Below are 17,450 nucleotides of genomic sequence, written 5' to 3' on the forward strand. Positions count from 1 at the left end.
TCCTTTGGAACAATACGTTGATAGTCCAACGAGAGAGGGGGCTATACTGGACCTAGTACTAGGGAATGAGCTCGGTCAGGTCATCAAAGTTTCAGTAGGGGAACATGCGGCAAATAGTGATCACAATTCTGTACACTTTTGGATAGTCATGGAAAAGGATGAGTGTTGTCCTATGGGTAAGGTGCTGAATTGGGAGAAGGCTAACTACAGCCGGATTAGGCAGGATTTGGTGGCTGTTGATTGGGACAGGCTGTTCGAGGGTAAATCCATATCTGGCATGTGGGGGTCTTTTAAGAAGCAGTTGAAAGGAGTGCAGGATAGGTATGTGCCTATGAAAAGGAAGGACAGGAAAGGTAGGATTTGAGATCCGTGGATAACAAGTAAAATTATGGGTCTAATCAAAAAGAAAAAAGAGGCATACGTTAGGTCCAGGCAGCTAAAAACAGATGGAGCACTGGAAGAATACAGAGGAAGTAGAAAAGAACTCAAACAGGGAGTTAGAAGGGCAAAAAGGGGACACGAAGTGTCCTTGGCAGACAGGATTAAGGAGAATCCTAAGGCATTTTATACATATGTTAGGAACAAGAGAGGTGTCAGGGAAAAAATCAGACCTCTCAGGGACAAAGGAGGGGTATTATGCTTAGAACCCAAGGAAGTAGGTGGGATCCTAAACAAATACTTCGCATCAGTATACACAAAGGAGTGGGACATGTTGACTGGTAGTGTCTCAGAGGGATATGTTGACCCGTTAGAAAAAACCTCAATTACAAGGGAGGAAATGTTAGGTTTTTTAGGAAACATTAAGACAGACAAATCCCCAGGGCCTGATGGCATCTATCTTAGACTGGTCAGGGAGACAAGAGATGAAATTGCTGGGCCTCTAACAGAAATTTTTGTTTCTTCACTGGACACAGGTGAGATCATGATGTGGGTATGCCGGCGTTCGACTGGCGTAAACACAGTAAAAAGTCTGACAACACCAGGTTTTAGTCCAACCGATTTATTTGATAATAGACTCACAAGCTTGTGAGTCTATTATCAAATAAATCAGTTGGACTAAAACCTGGTGTCGTCAGACTTTTCACAGGTGAGGTCCCAGAGGATTGGAGGATAGCAAATGTGGTCCCTTGTCTCCCTGAGCAGTTATTTAAGAGGGGTAACAAGGATAACCCAGGTAAATATAGGCCAGTGAGCTTGATGTCTGTGGTAGGGAAATCGTTGGAGAAGATTATTAGAGATAGGATATATGCACATTTAGAACTGAATAATCTTATCAACGATAGACAGCATGGTTTTGTATGAGGTAGGTCATGCCTCACAAATTTGGTTGAGTTTTTTGAGGAGGTGACAAAAACGATTGACGAGGGAAAGGCTGTGGATGTCGTCTACATGGATTTTAGTAAAGGGTTTGACAGGTTCCCTCATGGCAGGCTGGTGCAAAAGGTTAAATCTCATGGGATAAAAGGGGAGCTAGCTAGATGGCTAGAGAACTGGCTTGGCCATAGAAGACAGAGGGTAGCAGTGGAGGGGTCTTTTTCCGGTTGGAGGTCTGTGACTAGTGGTGTTCCGCAGGGCTATGTACTGAGACCTCTGCTGTTCATGATATATATAAATGATTTGGAAGAAGACGTAGTTGGTGTGATCAGTAACACAAAGATTGCTGGAGTTGTAGATAGTGATGAACATTGTCAGAGAATACAGCTGGATATTGGGTTGGAAAATTGGGTGGAGAAGTGGCAGATGGAATTTAATCCAGATAAATGCGAAGTGATGCATTTTGATAGATCTAATGTAAGGGGGAGCTACACAATAAATGGCAGAACCATCAGGAGTATAGGCACACAGAGGGACCTGCGGGTGCAAGTCCACAGTTCCTTAAAGGTGGCAGCACAGGTGGAGAGGGTGGTGAAGAAGGCATATGGCATGCCTGCCTTTATTGGACCGGGCATAGAGTATAAAAGTTGGCATATGATGTTGCAGCTATGTAGAACGTTGGTTAGGCCACATTTGGAATACTGCATCCGATTCTGGTCACCACACTACCAGAAGGACATGGAGGCTTTGAAGAGAGTACAGAAAAGGTTTACCAGAATGTTGCCTGGTATGGAGGGCCTTAGCTATGAGGAGAGATTGGGCAAACTGGGGTTGTTCTCCTTGGAAAGGAGGAAGATGAGGGGAGACCTAATAGAGGTGTATAAAATTATGAAGGGCAAAGATAGGGTTAACAGTGGGAAGCTTTTTCCCAGGTCGGAGGTGATGAACACAAGGGGTCACAAGTTCAAGGTGAGGGGGTCAAGGTTCAACACAGGTGTCAGGGTATTTTACACAGAGGATGGTGGGGGCCTGGAATGCACTGCCAAGCAAGGCAGTTGAGATGGACACGCTGTGATCATTTAGGACTTATCTAGATAGCCACATGAACAGACTGGGAATAGAGGGATACAAATGAATGGTCGAGTTGGGCTCATGAGTGGCGCAGGCTTGGAGGGCCGAAGGCCCTTTTCCTGTACTGCATTGTTCTTTCTTCTTTGAAATTTGGCATGTCCACTATGACTTGCACCAACTTTGACCAATGCACCATTGAAAGCATTCTTTCTGGTTGTATCACAGCTTGGTATGGATCTTGCTCTGTCCAAGACCACAAAATACTACAAAGCATTGTGAACAATGTCCAGTCCATCATACAAACCAGCCTCCCATCCATGGCACTGTCTATATCTCTGACTGCTTCAGAAAAACAGCCAGTGTAATTAAGGACCCCAGACATACTCTCTTCCACCTTCTTCCATCGGGAAAAAGATACAAAAGTCTGAGGATATGGACCAACCAACCCAAGAACAGCTTCTTCCCTGTTGCCATCAGACTCTTGAATGGACCTACCTCATATTAAGTTGATCTTTCCCTATACCCTAGCTATGACTGTAACACTACATCCTGCACTCTCCTTCTTTACGTACAGTATGCTTGTCTGTATAGCATTAAAGAAACAATACTTTTAACTGTTTGCTAATATATGTGACAATAATAAATCAAATTTAAAAAAACCCTCAATCTGTCTTTCTCTCTCTCTGCTTCTTAAATCCTACCTCTTTGACTAAGCATTAATTATCTTTCTTCATATCTCTAAAGTGTCAATTGATAGCTGCAGTGAAGCAGATCGAGATGTTTTACGATGTTAAAGATACTTTATAAATATGAGTTGTTGGTGTTCTTGCTCTTTCCTGCTCCTCTCACACCAACACCCAAATGATTGAGAATCTCACAGTGAAATCAACTGATATACACGAATACTTTAAAAGAAAGGTTCTGTTTGAATAATGATTCATTTAAATGTAAAGAAAAGTTACATTTGCAAAGCGTCTTTCATAACTTTGGGACTTCGCAAGGCACTTTACAGCCAATGAAAGAGTTTGTGGAAGTGGAGCCAATGTTATATATAGGACGCCACCTCAAGGGGTCAGAGTTTACTTAATGATTTCTTCAAGGGTGACTGGCTTAACAAACAAGCAAGACCTTTTAGTCACAATATTTGCAACTGGATTATTTCAGTAAAGTCTGTTTATATATTCTCCAGTATAGAAATAAACTGTGAATGAAATGTCTACTTTCATAAACAATTGGTTTTGGCTGGATTTCATGCTTTTTTTTAATGTTGGTTTGTCTAGTATTTATTTTCTATAACTTACCTTCAGTTTCAACAGCCTGATCCATCCAATTGGGTTGACCATCCAATATTCTTTTACAGGAGTATTGGAGCCAGAAAGATCTGTTTGGCTAGATATATAATAGATTAAAAGGAAAACCGTGAGACTGGGTAGTGGCAAGAATTGGGATATATGTGATAGCAATAACAAATTATTTTAACATAGCGTTTCTAACATAATAAAATGCCCAACACACTTCACAGAAACATCATAAAATAAAATTATAACACCAATGGCAGGATTTTACAGCCTTGCTCGTCCTGAAACCATAAAATCCCACCCGAGGTCAACGAACCTTCCCGTTGTGCACCCCTCGCCTGCTCTGATTCCCTTGGTGGATAGGATGGCAAAATACTGGCACAAGTCACATAAGGAGATATATGCAGATAAGCTTGATTAGGAAAAGTGTCTTAAAGGAAGAAAGTGAGGAAGAAAGATGGAGAGATTTCAGGGAGGGTAATCCAGAACTCTGCACAGGAGAACATACAAACTCCCCACAAACAGTCACCTAAAGCCAGAATCGAATGGGGATCACTGACACTGAGGCAGCAATGCTACCACTGGGCTGCCACAGAGCTGACAGGTGAACAGGACTTGGTGGAGGAGACTGAGTCTTGGATGATCTGAAGTTCATGCAGTGTAGAATGTATAGCCAGGAATGTGTTGTTGTAGTTAGGCCTGGAGGTAACAAACACATAAATGTGGATTTCAGCAACAGATGAACTAAAGCAGGGTCAAGGCAGGTATTGTTGCAGGGTTGAAAATAGGCAGTCTTGGTGTGAATATGTGGATGGCAGCTCACTCTGGGGTGAAATTTATCACCAAGGTTGTGAAGATTTCAGTTTAATGGACAGATTTCAGTTTAATGGAGAGAGATACAGTCAGTAACTAGAGAATGGAGTTTTGAGCAGGTGCTGAAACCAGTGCTTTGGCCTTGTCGATATTTATTTGGAGGAATTTTCTGCCCATCCAGTACTGGATTCCAGATAAACATTCTGATAATTTAGGGAGAGTGGAGAAGTTGAGGAAGGTGGTGCTGAGGTAGAGCTGGGTGTCAGCAGTGTTCCTGTGAGGTCTAATGCTATGATTTCAGATAATATCACCAAGGAGTTGTGTGTAAATAAGAAATGGAAGTACTAGAGGTGAAGGTGCAGGAGTGGGTACTGAAAACATTTCATATGATTCTCTGTTTGCGATTAAATAAGTAAGAATGGAACGAAGTGAGAACAGTCCCACCCAGCTGGAAGACAGTGAAGAGATGGTGGAACACGATAGTGTGATATGTTAAAAGCTGCAGACAGGTCGAGAGGATGATTAGGGATAGTCTACCTTTGTCACATCACATAGGATGTCCTAGTGACTTGTAACATGTGGTGGGGACAAAAACCTGATTGGAGTTCCTGGAAAGATGAGCAGTTTCGGGAGAGAGTAAGTGTTGTGTGCATGGTGTCTGTCTCTTTAAGACAGTACAGCAGAAGTAAGTCACCTGACTTGAGGGACCAATGGGAACTAAGATTGAATGATCACGCCAGAGGGTGGTGTACCCTCTCAGACAGTTTATTGTTGCAATCATGCTGTGAGCGTGTAGAACTGGGCTGTGCTCCAGGGCAGCCTTCATGCTGTATAAACCTCTTGTATCAAGTTTCTCTTATCAATAAATATCTTTTGTTCATAAAACAAAATCTAAAATCTCTTGATGACCCCATAAGAGCAAAAACATAACATTTCAAGAAGTTGGAGAGGAAAGGGAGATCAGTAATCTGTAAACTGTCTGTGCTTTATATGCTCTGTCTGAGGCCAGAACTCTCCATTCACCTGAAGAAGAGGGAATCCCCTCGAAAGCTAGTGAGTTTACTATCAAATAAATCGGTTGGACTTAAACCTGGTGTTGTCAGACTTTTTACTGTGTTTACCCCAGTCCAACGCCGGCATATCCACATCACAATTAGGGATAGCCAGCAAAGCCCACATCCCTTGAATGGATAAATAAAACAAAAATCATGTTAATGTCTCAAAGTGTATTAAAGTCCAACACCTTTTTTTCAATCTCTGCTGTATAACTCCTCCAGTGGTTAAGGGTTCCCTGACTTTAGATGGTTGTACCCACATTGCTTTACAATTGCCTTTGCATTCTCCAGCTGATTCGGTGGTCTTTACAACTCCCAAATTCTAAATCCATTATTTCTATACACACCTCTCCACTTATAGAAGATTCCTGCAAACCTATTCTTCAGCCAAGGTTTTGGTGCCTGATCCTAATTATTCCCTGGAATAATTGACATGTCTCTCCTATTTTGAATGTATCAGGTGCTATTTGAATGCAAACTGTTGCAGTTATCACTCATGTTTCAAAAATCCTGGAGGGACCCTTGATAGTAAGTCTTGAATTAAGAATGTGTTGAAAGAAAGTTTTGCATTCATACAGCTCCTTATTGATCTCAGAGGTACCTTTGAAGAGTTTCACATCTGACACCATGCTTTCTGAAATGCACCTACTATTTGTGATCTCCTAACTGTCAGCCACAGCGTAGTTGGTAGTATTCTTACTGTGGGGTTAGAAGGTTATGGGTTCAATTCCTATCCCGGGGAGTTGAGCATAGGATGTAAAGGGAATCCCTGTAGTGTGGAGGGAGTGCTGCACTGTTAGAGGTGTTGTCTTTCTGATGTAACTTAAACTGAGGGCCCCATGCAACTTCTCAGGAAGATGTTAAAGATCCCACAGTGCTATTTTGAGAAAAAGCAGGAGTATCTGCTCTGTGTCCTGGCTGATCTTTATCCCTCAGGAAACATCACTAAAACAGATGATCTGATCATGCTTTGCAGGAAGGCATTGCCGTATTTTCTACCACCTTCACTTTCACCTAGTGGCAATTCTGTCCCAGTTTCTGGGTGCAAGGGGGTCAGCCTGAGGGAAATGACTGAACCCACGTTGTGGAAAGGGGGAAAGGAGGGGAGAGGTGGTGGCTAAACTCAGATCAGGAGGAATTGCCTCCAGATAGAGGAGGAAGAAAATGAGCCCTATTGAATTTGGGGGATGTGAAAATTCCAAAGGCAAATCCCTGAAAAGTGAATCAAGAAAATTGTTTCCAATAAATGCAATTTACCAAATTTGGTGCAGAAAGAAATAATTGATTCATTTTCTTTTCTATTCTTGTAGGTATATGGCCATCATACATCCTTTACAGCCAAGACTGTCAGCTATGGCAACTAAAGTCATCATTGCAAGTATCTGGAGCCTGGCTGTGATTCTCGCCTTCCCTCAGTGCTATTATTCAGAAATCAAGCATCAGCCAGGGCGAGTCATCTGCCTTTTGAACTGGCCAGGAGTCTTCATGTAAGTGTGAACTGAGAGTTTACTTGAGAATACTGTAAGCAAAGGAATGATACTAATCCTTTGTATAGCAACATTTAGATTAAGCAGGCAATGATTATTGGGTTGGCTATGTTGGGCATCAAGGTTTAATGAGTTCTTCCTTGGACTGATTCAGAAAAACAGTCACTGACACACTTAGGTTCCAGATATAGATACTTGGGCAAAGTGGGAGTGAATGGAAGATTATCCCATGTCAGGTAGCCAGGATCTTGCAGATCAGATTGGAAATATTACCATTCAGCCCTCAGCAACACTCCTTCTGCTGTAGACCAATGATGCACCACAACCCTGGTCATGCCCCAATCTGATTGGGCACTTATCAATGTTCTGTGGAAGCACCTTCATCACATTGAGAGCAGTAGTTTGGGGAGAAGGCCAGTATGACCATCTCAGGTCTGGAAGGGTAGAGGCTGGGTCATCAAGACTGACATTGACAGATTTTATGTCAGTAAGGGAATCAAGGGTTTATGGGGATAAGGCAGGAAAGTGGAGTCAAGGATTATTACATCAGATCAGTCATGATCTCACTAAATGTTGAAGCGGACTCAGTGGGATGAATGGGCTACTTTTGATCCTACATCCACGGTCTGATACAAAGATAATTAAACCTGATATGTGTCTACCTCCAATCAACATTCATTTGGACAATGGCTCTCCCAACTTCTGAATTTACTGAGTCATTCCTTGTTGCCTGATCAGCCAGTCCCCAAGGCAGGCCTTCTGATCTACGGGGTATCAGAGGATTTGTTCAGTGGAATTTAACTGTTACAAGAATCAGTTTCATTTACTTCTTTTGACATTGGGAAAGTTTGGAATGAATATACAACTTGAATCCACATCTGTTTGAAAAGGTCCCATTTCCTGTGACCTACCAGTGCTCACGGGAGTATGAAATCTGACAAAAGTTTAAAACGAGTTGCTTGTTGATGATTGTTATGGTGGAAATGGTGAACTAAATAGGGTCTGTTCTAAAATCTTGGAATGAGGAAAGAAAAGATTGTGTTTTGCACTTCAATACTGACAAATGTTCCCACAGTCCATGGGTTATGTTTGAAACTCTTCTCACAGAGCTCTTACCAGAAGCAGGCACAGCTTCATTATCTGTAAACTTACAAATGGGACTGAAGCTGTGAAATTGTCATTGAACATCCCAACATCAATGCACAATTTGCATTGCATTAGGAGGAATTGACAACTCGACTTGAAATAGTTTTGTGTGAAAGTTCAGCTTTCTGATACTTCTGGCTTCCTGTAATGATACACTTTCACTGACTTCATTAGAAACACACAAGTATTTATTAATACGAAGAACTGTACAGCAACCATATGACTGCATCTGGTTCTCTACATGCCTCCTGCTTAAGAGCAGACTCTATCCCCTGGGGTGACTACTCAGAGTTCCAATTCGTTACCTAAGCTATGTGACCCTTAAATGGAAAATCAGCACATCCCCCCACCTCTTTAACTCTTTTACACAATCTTCAATAACTAATTTACTCAATTCTAAATTCTAACTAAACAAGATATACATGCAAAGGAGAATTATAGATCATGCCTTTGAGGGTATTTCTGTTTCTTGTAGAGCAGCATTGTTCTGTGGTCTGAGATGCTTCCACAGGATTAACATTAACAGGAACTGCAATGAGTATCTCTTCTGGCACAGGCAATTCATTACTACTTGCTCCCATGGAGACATCAATTATGTTTGTAACAGGTCGATCAGCTACTTCAGTGCTTACAGGTTTAAAAACATTTCTTGATGACAACACTGACTGCTGGAGCATCTCTTTACTCCTCACATGATACACATGTTTAAGAACGATCCATCCCTCCATGTCCACTTGATACAACAGTGTTCGGTCTGAGACAATAATTTCGGGGATGCAACTTGATCGACTACCGAAGTTTCACCTCATGAAACCATATGTTTTTATGTACTTAGCGTGGATTTTTTATGTTGCAGTGGCTTATTGAGATCTTGAATCTAATGTGTTTAAACATAAACACTTTTATTGTTAGCCTTTGGCTATGTACAGTTCCAAATATAGTTTTGACAGTTTTTTTCACAGTCCTGGCATGTCACGTGTGAAGGAATGGTCATGGTACTCTGTTTCTGGTATTTGGGTTGTGTGATAAAGTTTCTTCTCTTTCCAGCATTTCAATTCAGCATCTTTGATTGCCAATTTAATTATATTGGTTCTTATGCTTTTCTATCAGTGAGACCATTTCAGCAGTCTTGTTCTGGCACCTAATCTCAGTTTCCTTTTGTTTGTGAATTGCTAATTCTGCTGTCAGTGTTTTTATTTCTTCAGTTAATTTTCCATTGCCATGCTTCGTTCCTTCTAGAAAAACGCTTAATCTCCCAATTAAATTCTTCACTGGACTTGTTCTTATTTTCCAGTTGCTTTTTCATGCAGTTCAATTTATTCTACATTGTTTCATGGATGTCTCCTTCTTCTTAACTTTATTTTGTAAATGTTTGCAACTATTTTTTAACTTTGCTGTCGTTATTTCAACTTGTCTTAATGTCTTTTCTAGGCCTTTAATTTCTTCTTGTTGATTCCTGTTCATAGACTAGAATAGAATAGAATCCCTGGATTCTATTCCCAGAAGGAGGCCATTCGGCCCATCAAGTCTGCACTGACCACAATCCCACAGGCCCTATTCCTATAACCCCACATATTTACCTTGCTAATCCCCTGACACTAGTATCAATTTAGTTCGGCTAATCAACCTAACGTGCATAGCTTTGGACAATGGGAGGAAATCGGAGCATCCGGAGGAATCCCACGCAGACACGGGAAGAACATGCAAACTCCACACTGACAGTGACCCAAGACCAGAATTGAACAAGGGTTCCTCGCACTTGTGGGCAAGGTTTTAGAAAGAATTATTAGGGATAGGATTTATAGTTATCTGGAGAGTAATGAATTGATTAGAGACAGTCAGCATGGTTTTGTAGCAGGTAGGTCGTGCCTTACTAACCTTATTGAGTTCTTTGAGAAAGTGACCAAAGAGGTGGATGGGGGTAAGGCAGTTGACGTGGTATATATGGATTTTAGTAAGGCGTTTGATAAGGTTCACCATGATGGGCTTCTGCAGAAAATGCAGATGTATGGGATTGGGGGTAATCTAGGTACTTGGATCAGGAATTGGCTGGCAGATAGGAGACAGAGGGTGGTGGTTGATGGTGAATATTCATCATTGAGTTTGGTTACGAGCGGTGTGCCTCAGGGATCTGTTTTGGGGCCACTGCTGTTTGTAATTTTTATTAATGATCTGGATGAGGGTATAGTTGGGTGGATTAGTAAGTTTGCTGATGACACCAAAGTCGGTGGTGTGGTAGATTGTGAGGAAGGGTGTCATAGTTTGCAGGGTGACTTAGACAGGTTGCAGAGCTGGGCCGCGAGGTGGCGGATGGAGTTTAATGTGGAGAAGTGTGAGGTAATTCATTTCGGTAGGAGTAACAGATGTGTTCAGTATAGGGCTAACGGGAGGACTTTGAATAGTGTGGAGGAGCAGAGGGATCTAGGTGTATGTGTACATAGATCCCTGAAGGTTGGGAATCAAGTAGATAAGGTAGTTAAGAAGGCATACGGTGTCTTGGCGTTTATTGCTAGGGGGATTGAATTTAGGAGTCGCAGCGTCATGTTGCAACTGTACACAACTCTGGTGCGGCCGCACTTGGAGTACTGTGTGCAGTTCTGGTCCCCACATTACAGGAAGGACGTTGAGGCTTTGGAGAGGGTGCAGAGGAGGTTTACCAGGATGTTGCCTGGTATAGAGGGGAGGTCATATGAGGAGAGACTGAGGGATTTGGGGTTGTTTTCGCTGGAAAGAAGGAGGCTAAGAGGGGATCTTATTGAAACATATAAGATGATTAGAGGTTTAGATAGTGGATAGTGATAGCCTTTTTCCTCGGATGGAGAATGCTAGCACGAGGGGGCATGGCTTTAAATTAAGGGGTGGTAGTTATAGGACGGATGTCAGGGGTAGGTTCTTTACCCAGAGGGTGGTGAAGGATTGGAATGCCCTGCCTGCTGCGGTTGTAAATGCGCCTAGTTTGGGGGCGTTTAAGAGATCTATGGATAGGTTTATGGACGAAAAGGGATTGGTTTAGATTAGTGGGTCAGTGTTTTTTTTAAAAAAAAACTGGTCGGTGCAACATCGTGGGCCGAAGGGCCTGTTCTGCGCTGTAATGTTCTATGTTCTATGTTCACTGTGAGGCAGCAGTGCTAATCATTATGCCATCCTGCCATAGTTCCTACTTTCTTTTGGAGTCTTTAATTTCTGGATTTCTTCTGAAGGGAATCCATCATGTTCTTGTTGGACGCATACATTTCACAAATGGCGTCTTCACTTGTCATAACTCCAGCCAAACCCTTTTGACTTCACTGTTGGTCAGGTCTGTCTCTGATGAAGTGTTGACTTCTTTCCATTTTGAAGGTTCCTCTTTGCCCTTCTTCTGGGGTCTTTCATTGTCCTCTTGTGGTTTTTCATTGGCCTCTTATTGGGATCTTTCATTGTTCTCCTGGGGTCTTTCATTGCCCTCCTGGGGCTTTTGGTGCCCTCCTTCTGGGGATTTTCTTTTGCTCACTTTCTGGGGTCCTCATTGCATCTTCCTTGAGAGTTTTGTTGCATATGGACCTTTTCTGAGTGTTGCCCTCTTTCTGGAGTCTTCCCCAATTTTCCTATCCGTAGCGTTTGCTCAATCTTGTGGTTGCCAATTTAAATGCATTGCAACTTTAAGATCGTCATTTCTTAGGCTATCAACAGCTGACGATTTTCTTTCTGTGCGTCTCCCGTGCCTTTGGAATTTTGGCATAAATCCAGCTGCTCTTTTAAACTTCACCTTTTAGGAAAGGGAAGTCCTTTTGGCAGTCTCTAAGGTTTTTATTTCTTCTGGCCATTTGGGAGCTTTGATTGCACTCAGAAGTCCAAAGGGCCGTTTTTAAAAAACTTACTGTCATTTTCTTTAAACAGGTTGAAATCATCTCTTCTTTTGATTCAAGCCCATCAGCATAGCAATTGCTGCCATGGAACCTTGACAGGCTCTGCTCCGATATTGAGAGCTGGTCAGATTCAGCTCCTTGATTTTTCAGCACTTTGGGGACCTTGCAGCACCTCACTTGGCACATTGTTTTCGCTAGTACATTGCTTTCTATCTGCTCTTTTTCAAAAAAGATGTTTTTTTTAAACTTAAAGCCACAGCTCTTGCCTCTCTGGGTTATTTTCTCTTGTTTTCTCTTTATACATTTATTTCTAAACTTCTATCTGCACCGACCAATTCAGATTTGTTCAGCATCTGCCCTTCAGCCTCAGCAATGAACTGACCCTCCTGGACCGTCTCTTAGACTATAATGCAAGTGGAGGTAGATTTCTGCACTTCGCTCATCCTTCTGAACCAGGGCTGTTGTTGAGTTCTCCCTGTTGCCACACAGCTTGGAACTGTCCATCTTTTCTGATTCTACATTACTAGGAGTCTGGCAGTTTCTCAGATGTGCTATTTGCCCAAAGAAAGGTATTTGGCTGAGTGCTTTATTTTTCAACCTCAATTAAAGCAGGATACTCACAGGTGTCTGGCCAGAGGCTGTGTCATGATAACTTTGTCCTCATCACCAGATATAATGATGCACCTTCAAACATTTCATTAATCAACACAAATTTATTAATGAGAAGAACTGTGCAATAGTACCACAGACTCACCTAGTCCCCAACATGTCCCCTGCCTAAGACTGGACTCACTCCCTGGCATGATTACCCACTCTCAGTCACAATTGGTCACCCATCCATTACTCTGCTGTGTTGCCCTTAAAGGAACAATCACCACGCTTTCTCATTGCTCTCCTGCCTCACTTCTTTCAGGTGACTGGCAGGAAATTCATCTTGTTTGATTGTCAACATGATGTCATCAGTTTCTTTCAATTTGGGTTAGATTTTCTGTCTTTCAAGAATCGTTCTAGGAATATATACACCAGGAAACTGCCACAGTGCATAGGCCTGTCTACTGGAAGAGTCATAAGAGTTCCAAGGCGATCTATTTGGAAGGAAACTTGTAAGTGGTGGAGTTCCCAGGTGGCTGCTTGTCTTTCTAGTTGGTGGAGATTGTATGAAAGTGCTGCCAAAAGAGATTTGATGCATTGTATCTTGACATTTTGTGAATGTTTATACTTGTGGGCTTGGTTAACATCAAGAAGGCTGCTTTGTCTTGGATAGTGTTGAGCTTCTCAAGTGTTGTTGGAGCTACATCCATCCAGGCAAGTGGAGAGTATTCCATCACCATAGAACTCTACAGTGCAGAAAGAGGCCCTTTGGCCCATCGAGTCTGCACCTAACACAATCCCACCCAGGCCCTACCCCCATATCATACCCACTAATCCCTCTAACCTACGCATCCCTGGACACTAAGGGGCAATCAACCTAACCCCCGCATCTTCGGACTGTGGAAGGAAACCGGAGTACCCGGAGAAAACCCATGCAGACACGAGGAGAATGTGCAAACTCCACACTGATAGTGACCCGAGCCGGGAATCGAACCCAGGACCCTGGAGCTGTGAAGCAGCAGTGCTAACCACTGTGCTACCATGCCGCCCACCTGTGCTACTGTGCCGCCCACACTGCTGACTTGTGCCTTGCAGATTGTAAGCAGACTTTAGTGAGTCAAGAGGTGAGTTATTGCCACAGAATTTGCAGCTTTTGATTTGCTCATGTAGCTATAATATTTATAAGGCTGATTTAGTTAAGTTTCTGATTCATGGTAATCCTCGCCCCCCCCCCCCACCCCGCCCCCCCCCTCCTTGTTGATGGTGGGGGATTCAGTGATGGTAATGCTGTGAAAGTCAAGGAGAGATGATCAGTTTCTCTCTTGTTGGAGATGGTCATTCCCTGGAACTTACGTGACACAAATGTTACTTCTCACTTTTTTTAATCCATTCGTGGGATATTGGTGTCACTGGCTGGACCAGCTTTTGTTGCCCATCCCTAGTTGCCCTTGGAGGGCAGTTGAGAATCAACCACATTTCTGTGGCTCTGGAGTCACATGGAGGTCAGATCAGGTGAGGATGGCAGACTTTCTCCCCTAAAGGATATTATCAGATCAGCTGTTGTCCAGGTGTTGCTGCATGTGGGCATGGAGTGTTTCATTATCTGAGGAGGGGCGAACGGTGCTGAACACTGTGTAAGCATCAGTGAAAACACCATCTCCTGGCTTTTATGATGGAACGAGGGTCACAGATGAAGCAGGTGGAGATGGTTGGGCCTTGGACACTAACGTAAGGAATTCATGCAGTGATGTCCTGGTTGATTAACTTCAAACAAACAAAGCCATCTTCCTTTGTGCCAGGTACGATGCCAACCTGTAGAGAGATATCCCCCTGATTCCCATTGACTTCAATTTTATTTGGACTCCTTAATGCCATCTTTGGTCAAATGCTGCCTAGATTTCAAGGGCAGTCACTCTCAACTCACCTCGAGTTCAGCTCTTTTGTCCATCTTTGGACCAAGACTGAGATCAGGAGCCAAACTGAATGTCAGTGAGCAGGTTGTTGCGGAGTAAGTGCCGTTTGATAGCACTGTTAATGTCACCTTCTATCGCTTGCTGACAATTGAGAGTAGGATAATATGTGGTTAATTGGCTAGATTGAATTTATCCTGCTTTTTGAGGGCAGGGCATACTTGAGTAAGTTTCCACATTGCTAGATAGATCCCAATATTTTGGCTATCATGGAGCAGATTAGGCTAAGAGCAGAGAAAATTCTAGAGCACATGTCTTCAGTGCTACAGCTGGGATGTTATTGGAATTTATAGTCTTTGCCGTGACCATTCAGTTCAGTATTTTACCTTGGCCATTCTTTGGGTCCATTGGGTACAAATACAACAGGTTTTTGAACTTTGACAAACTTTGATGACTTTTACAGTTAGAAGATTTTGTACAAAGAAAGGTGACTTTATGTTTTTTTGATTCACATTCCACATTGTGGGCGGCACAGTAGCACAGTGGTTAGCACTGCTACTTCACAGCTCCAGGGACCTGGGTTTGATTCCTGGCTCGGGTCACTGTCTGTGTGGAGTTTGCACATTCTCCTCTTGTCTGCGTGGGTTTCCTCCGGGTGCTCCGGTTTCCTTCTGCAGTCCAAAGATGTGCGGGTTAGGTTGATCGGCCATGTTAAAATTGCCCCTTAGTGTCCGAGGATGCTCAGGTTAGCGGGATTAGCGGGTAAAATATGTAGGTATATGGGGCTAGGGCCTGGGTGGGATTGTGGTTGATGCAGACTCGATGGGCTGAAGGGCCTCTTTCTGCACTGCAGAGTTTTATGATTCTAAACATCTTATCACTGTTTTGCAGTGTCAACTCCACTTGCTTACAATCCTGACTTTGTCTTCATGAAATGTTGAATTTCAAAAACTTCATGCAGCACCTGGTTTGAATTCTCATTCCTCCTGATCTGCCAGTGTGGAATCACTGATTCTCGACCAGCTTTCCCTTGCAATGTGTGCTTCCATGAAATCCGACGTGGTCCACTTCCCACTTCCATGGACTAACATTCTTTTAATCCAAAGGTTGGCCAGTGCGCCAGGGAGTCTGGCAATCCTGACTCAGGGTGCTTGGTTTCTACACAGTCTTCCAGCTGAATGCTGTTGACCAGCACTCCTGCAGGGCACATTTCACCACTGACTCTCCAAAGGCCACCCTGGGAGAAAATCTATATTGAATCTTTCACATCCCCAAGCTATCCCAAAACAGTCCAGAGCCTATATGGTACAACTGAAGTGTTATCACTGTTGTAATGTGAACATTATGCAGTCAATTTGTACATAGCAAGATCCCACAAACACCACTGTGGTAAATAGTTAGATAATCTGTTTAGGCGGCTTTGGTTATGGATAACTGTTAATCAAAATGTCCTTCTCATATTATTTCATGGAATCATGTATGTCAATCGAATTGTTTATATCAACCTGAGAAGACAGGTGAGGCTGCAGTTTAACATCATAACTCAAGAGGTGGAGCCTCTAATTGTGCAGTGTGCCCTCAGTTCTGTACTGAAGTACCATCAGCCAAGGTTATGCACTGAAATGCCTGCAATGTCATTCAACCTGAGACCTTCAAGGCATAGGTGCAGAAGTGCTGTTGCTGAGCCATGGCTGAATCAGCCTGTCCCTGTACAGTAATGGGAAAGTCACTCCCTGATAGTCTGGAATCTCTTCACAATACACGTTTTCTAAAGTCCACATTTTTGGTAAATTCTTGAGCTCTGATCATGAAATGTTTGCATTAGTTCAATTCATCACACTGACAAGTATATGGAGCATTTTGTCTTATTTAGATATGTTGAACTTGTACTGTGCACTAATGTAAGTACATTAGCTCTTGTTGTAAACAGCACATTATTTTTCAGAACTCACAGAACTTAATTAGGAATCCATAAGACCTCCATAAGTTTTACGACACCTTGTTCAGGATGTATCCTGCACTCACCAGATAGTATGGAATAGATTTTGAGCTCTGCTTTGGTGTACTTTATCCCTTTGGTTAAGGGCAGTTGGGATGAAAGGGGAGAAGTTTGCAAATGTCCATATAAACACTTGCCTGTTGGTAGCTTTTGAAATTTAAAGGTCCCAAGTTCTTGATATACATTCCTGGGGAGTGAAGCTCTCAGTGAAGCTATTATAAAGGGGTACGTGCAAAAAAGCAGAAACAGCCTGCAACAGACAAAGCTATAAGATCCACAATGGTCCACATCAAAGCTTCGCAGCTCTGGCACATCCTGTCAAGAATGGTGGTGAAATATTAACCAATTAGAATCATAGAATCATAGAAAAACTACAGCACAAACAGGCCCTTCAGCCCACAAGTTGTGCCGATCATATCTCTACCCACTAGGCTTACCTATAACCCACAATCCTATTAAGTCCCATGTACTCATCCAGAAGTCTCTTAAAAGACCCTATCGAATTTGCCTCCACCACCACCGACAGCAGCCGATTCCACTCACCCACCAACCCCTGAGTGAATTAGTTAGGGGAAGAGATTGCAAAAACATCCTCACTGACCATGGAGTACAATATGTGAGTGTATAGGATGAAGCTGAAGCATAGAAATCATTTTAAGAATAAATTACCAATGGGATGATCCTTCTCGCTCTCACTGGGAGGCCCCACTATCATAGTTGCCAGCCTTCAACTAATTTGATTCATTCCAAGTGATATCAAGACACAACTGAGCCTCAGGAGTGCAAAATGGCTTTGGACACTGACAAAATTCCAGATTTGTGCTTCAGAACTAACCATGTCCCTAGCCAAGCTGTTTCCACACAGCTAAAACACTAGCATCTACGTGGAAATTGGTGCAAGTACATCCAGTGCACAAAAGG

At 42.8% G+C, this 17,450-nt stretch overlaps 1 protein-coding gene across 4 annotated transcripts in view; it reads left to right on the forward strand.

Annotated features, from left to right (window-relative positions):
- Positions 1-17,450, forward strand: part of LOC145343414 (neuromedin-K receptor-like) — a 72,296-nt gene that overhangs the window by 36,241 nt on the left and 18,605 nt on the right. Inside the window, exons 2-3 of one of the 4 annotated variants that reach the window (XM_080189640.1) lie at positions 6,862-7,038; positions 12,228-12,263. In XM_080189640.1, coding sequence (XP_080045766.1) covers positions 6,862-7,038; positions 12,228-12,263 — 213 coding nt within the window. Of the gene's footprint in view, positions 1-6,861; positions 7,039-8,160; positions 8,181-8,305; positions 8,329-12,227; positions 12,264-17,450 lie in introns of all 4 variants that reach the window. The other 3 variants (XM_080189643.1, XM_080189642.1, XM_080189639.1) reach the window with 3 other exon arrangements.

Source organism: Carcharhinus amblyrhynchos, chromosome 5, assembly GCF_965287045.1.
Source record: "Carcharhinus amblyrhynchos chromosome 5, sCarAmb.v2.hapA, whole genome shotgun sequence".
Lineage (NCBI taxonomy): Eukaryota > Metazoa > Chordata > Chondrichthyes > Carcharhiniformes > Carcharhinidae > Carcharhinus > Carcharhinus amblyrhynchos.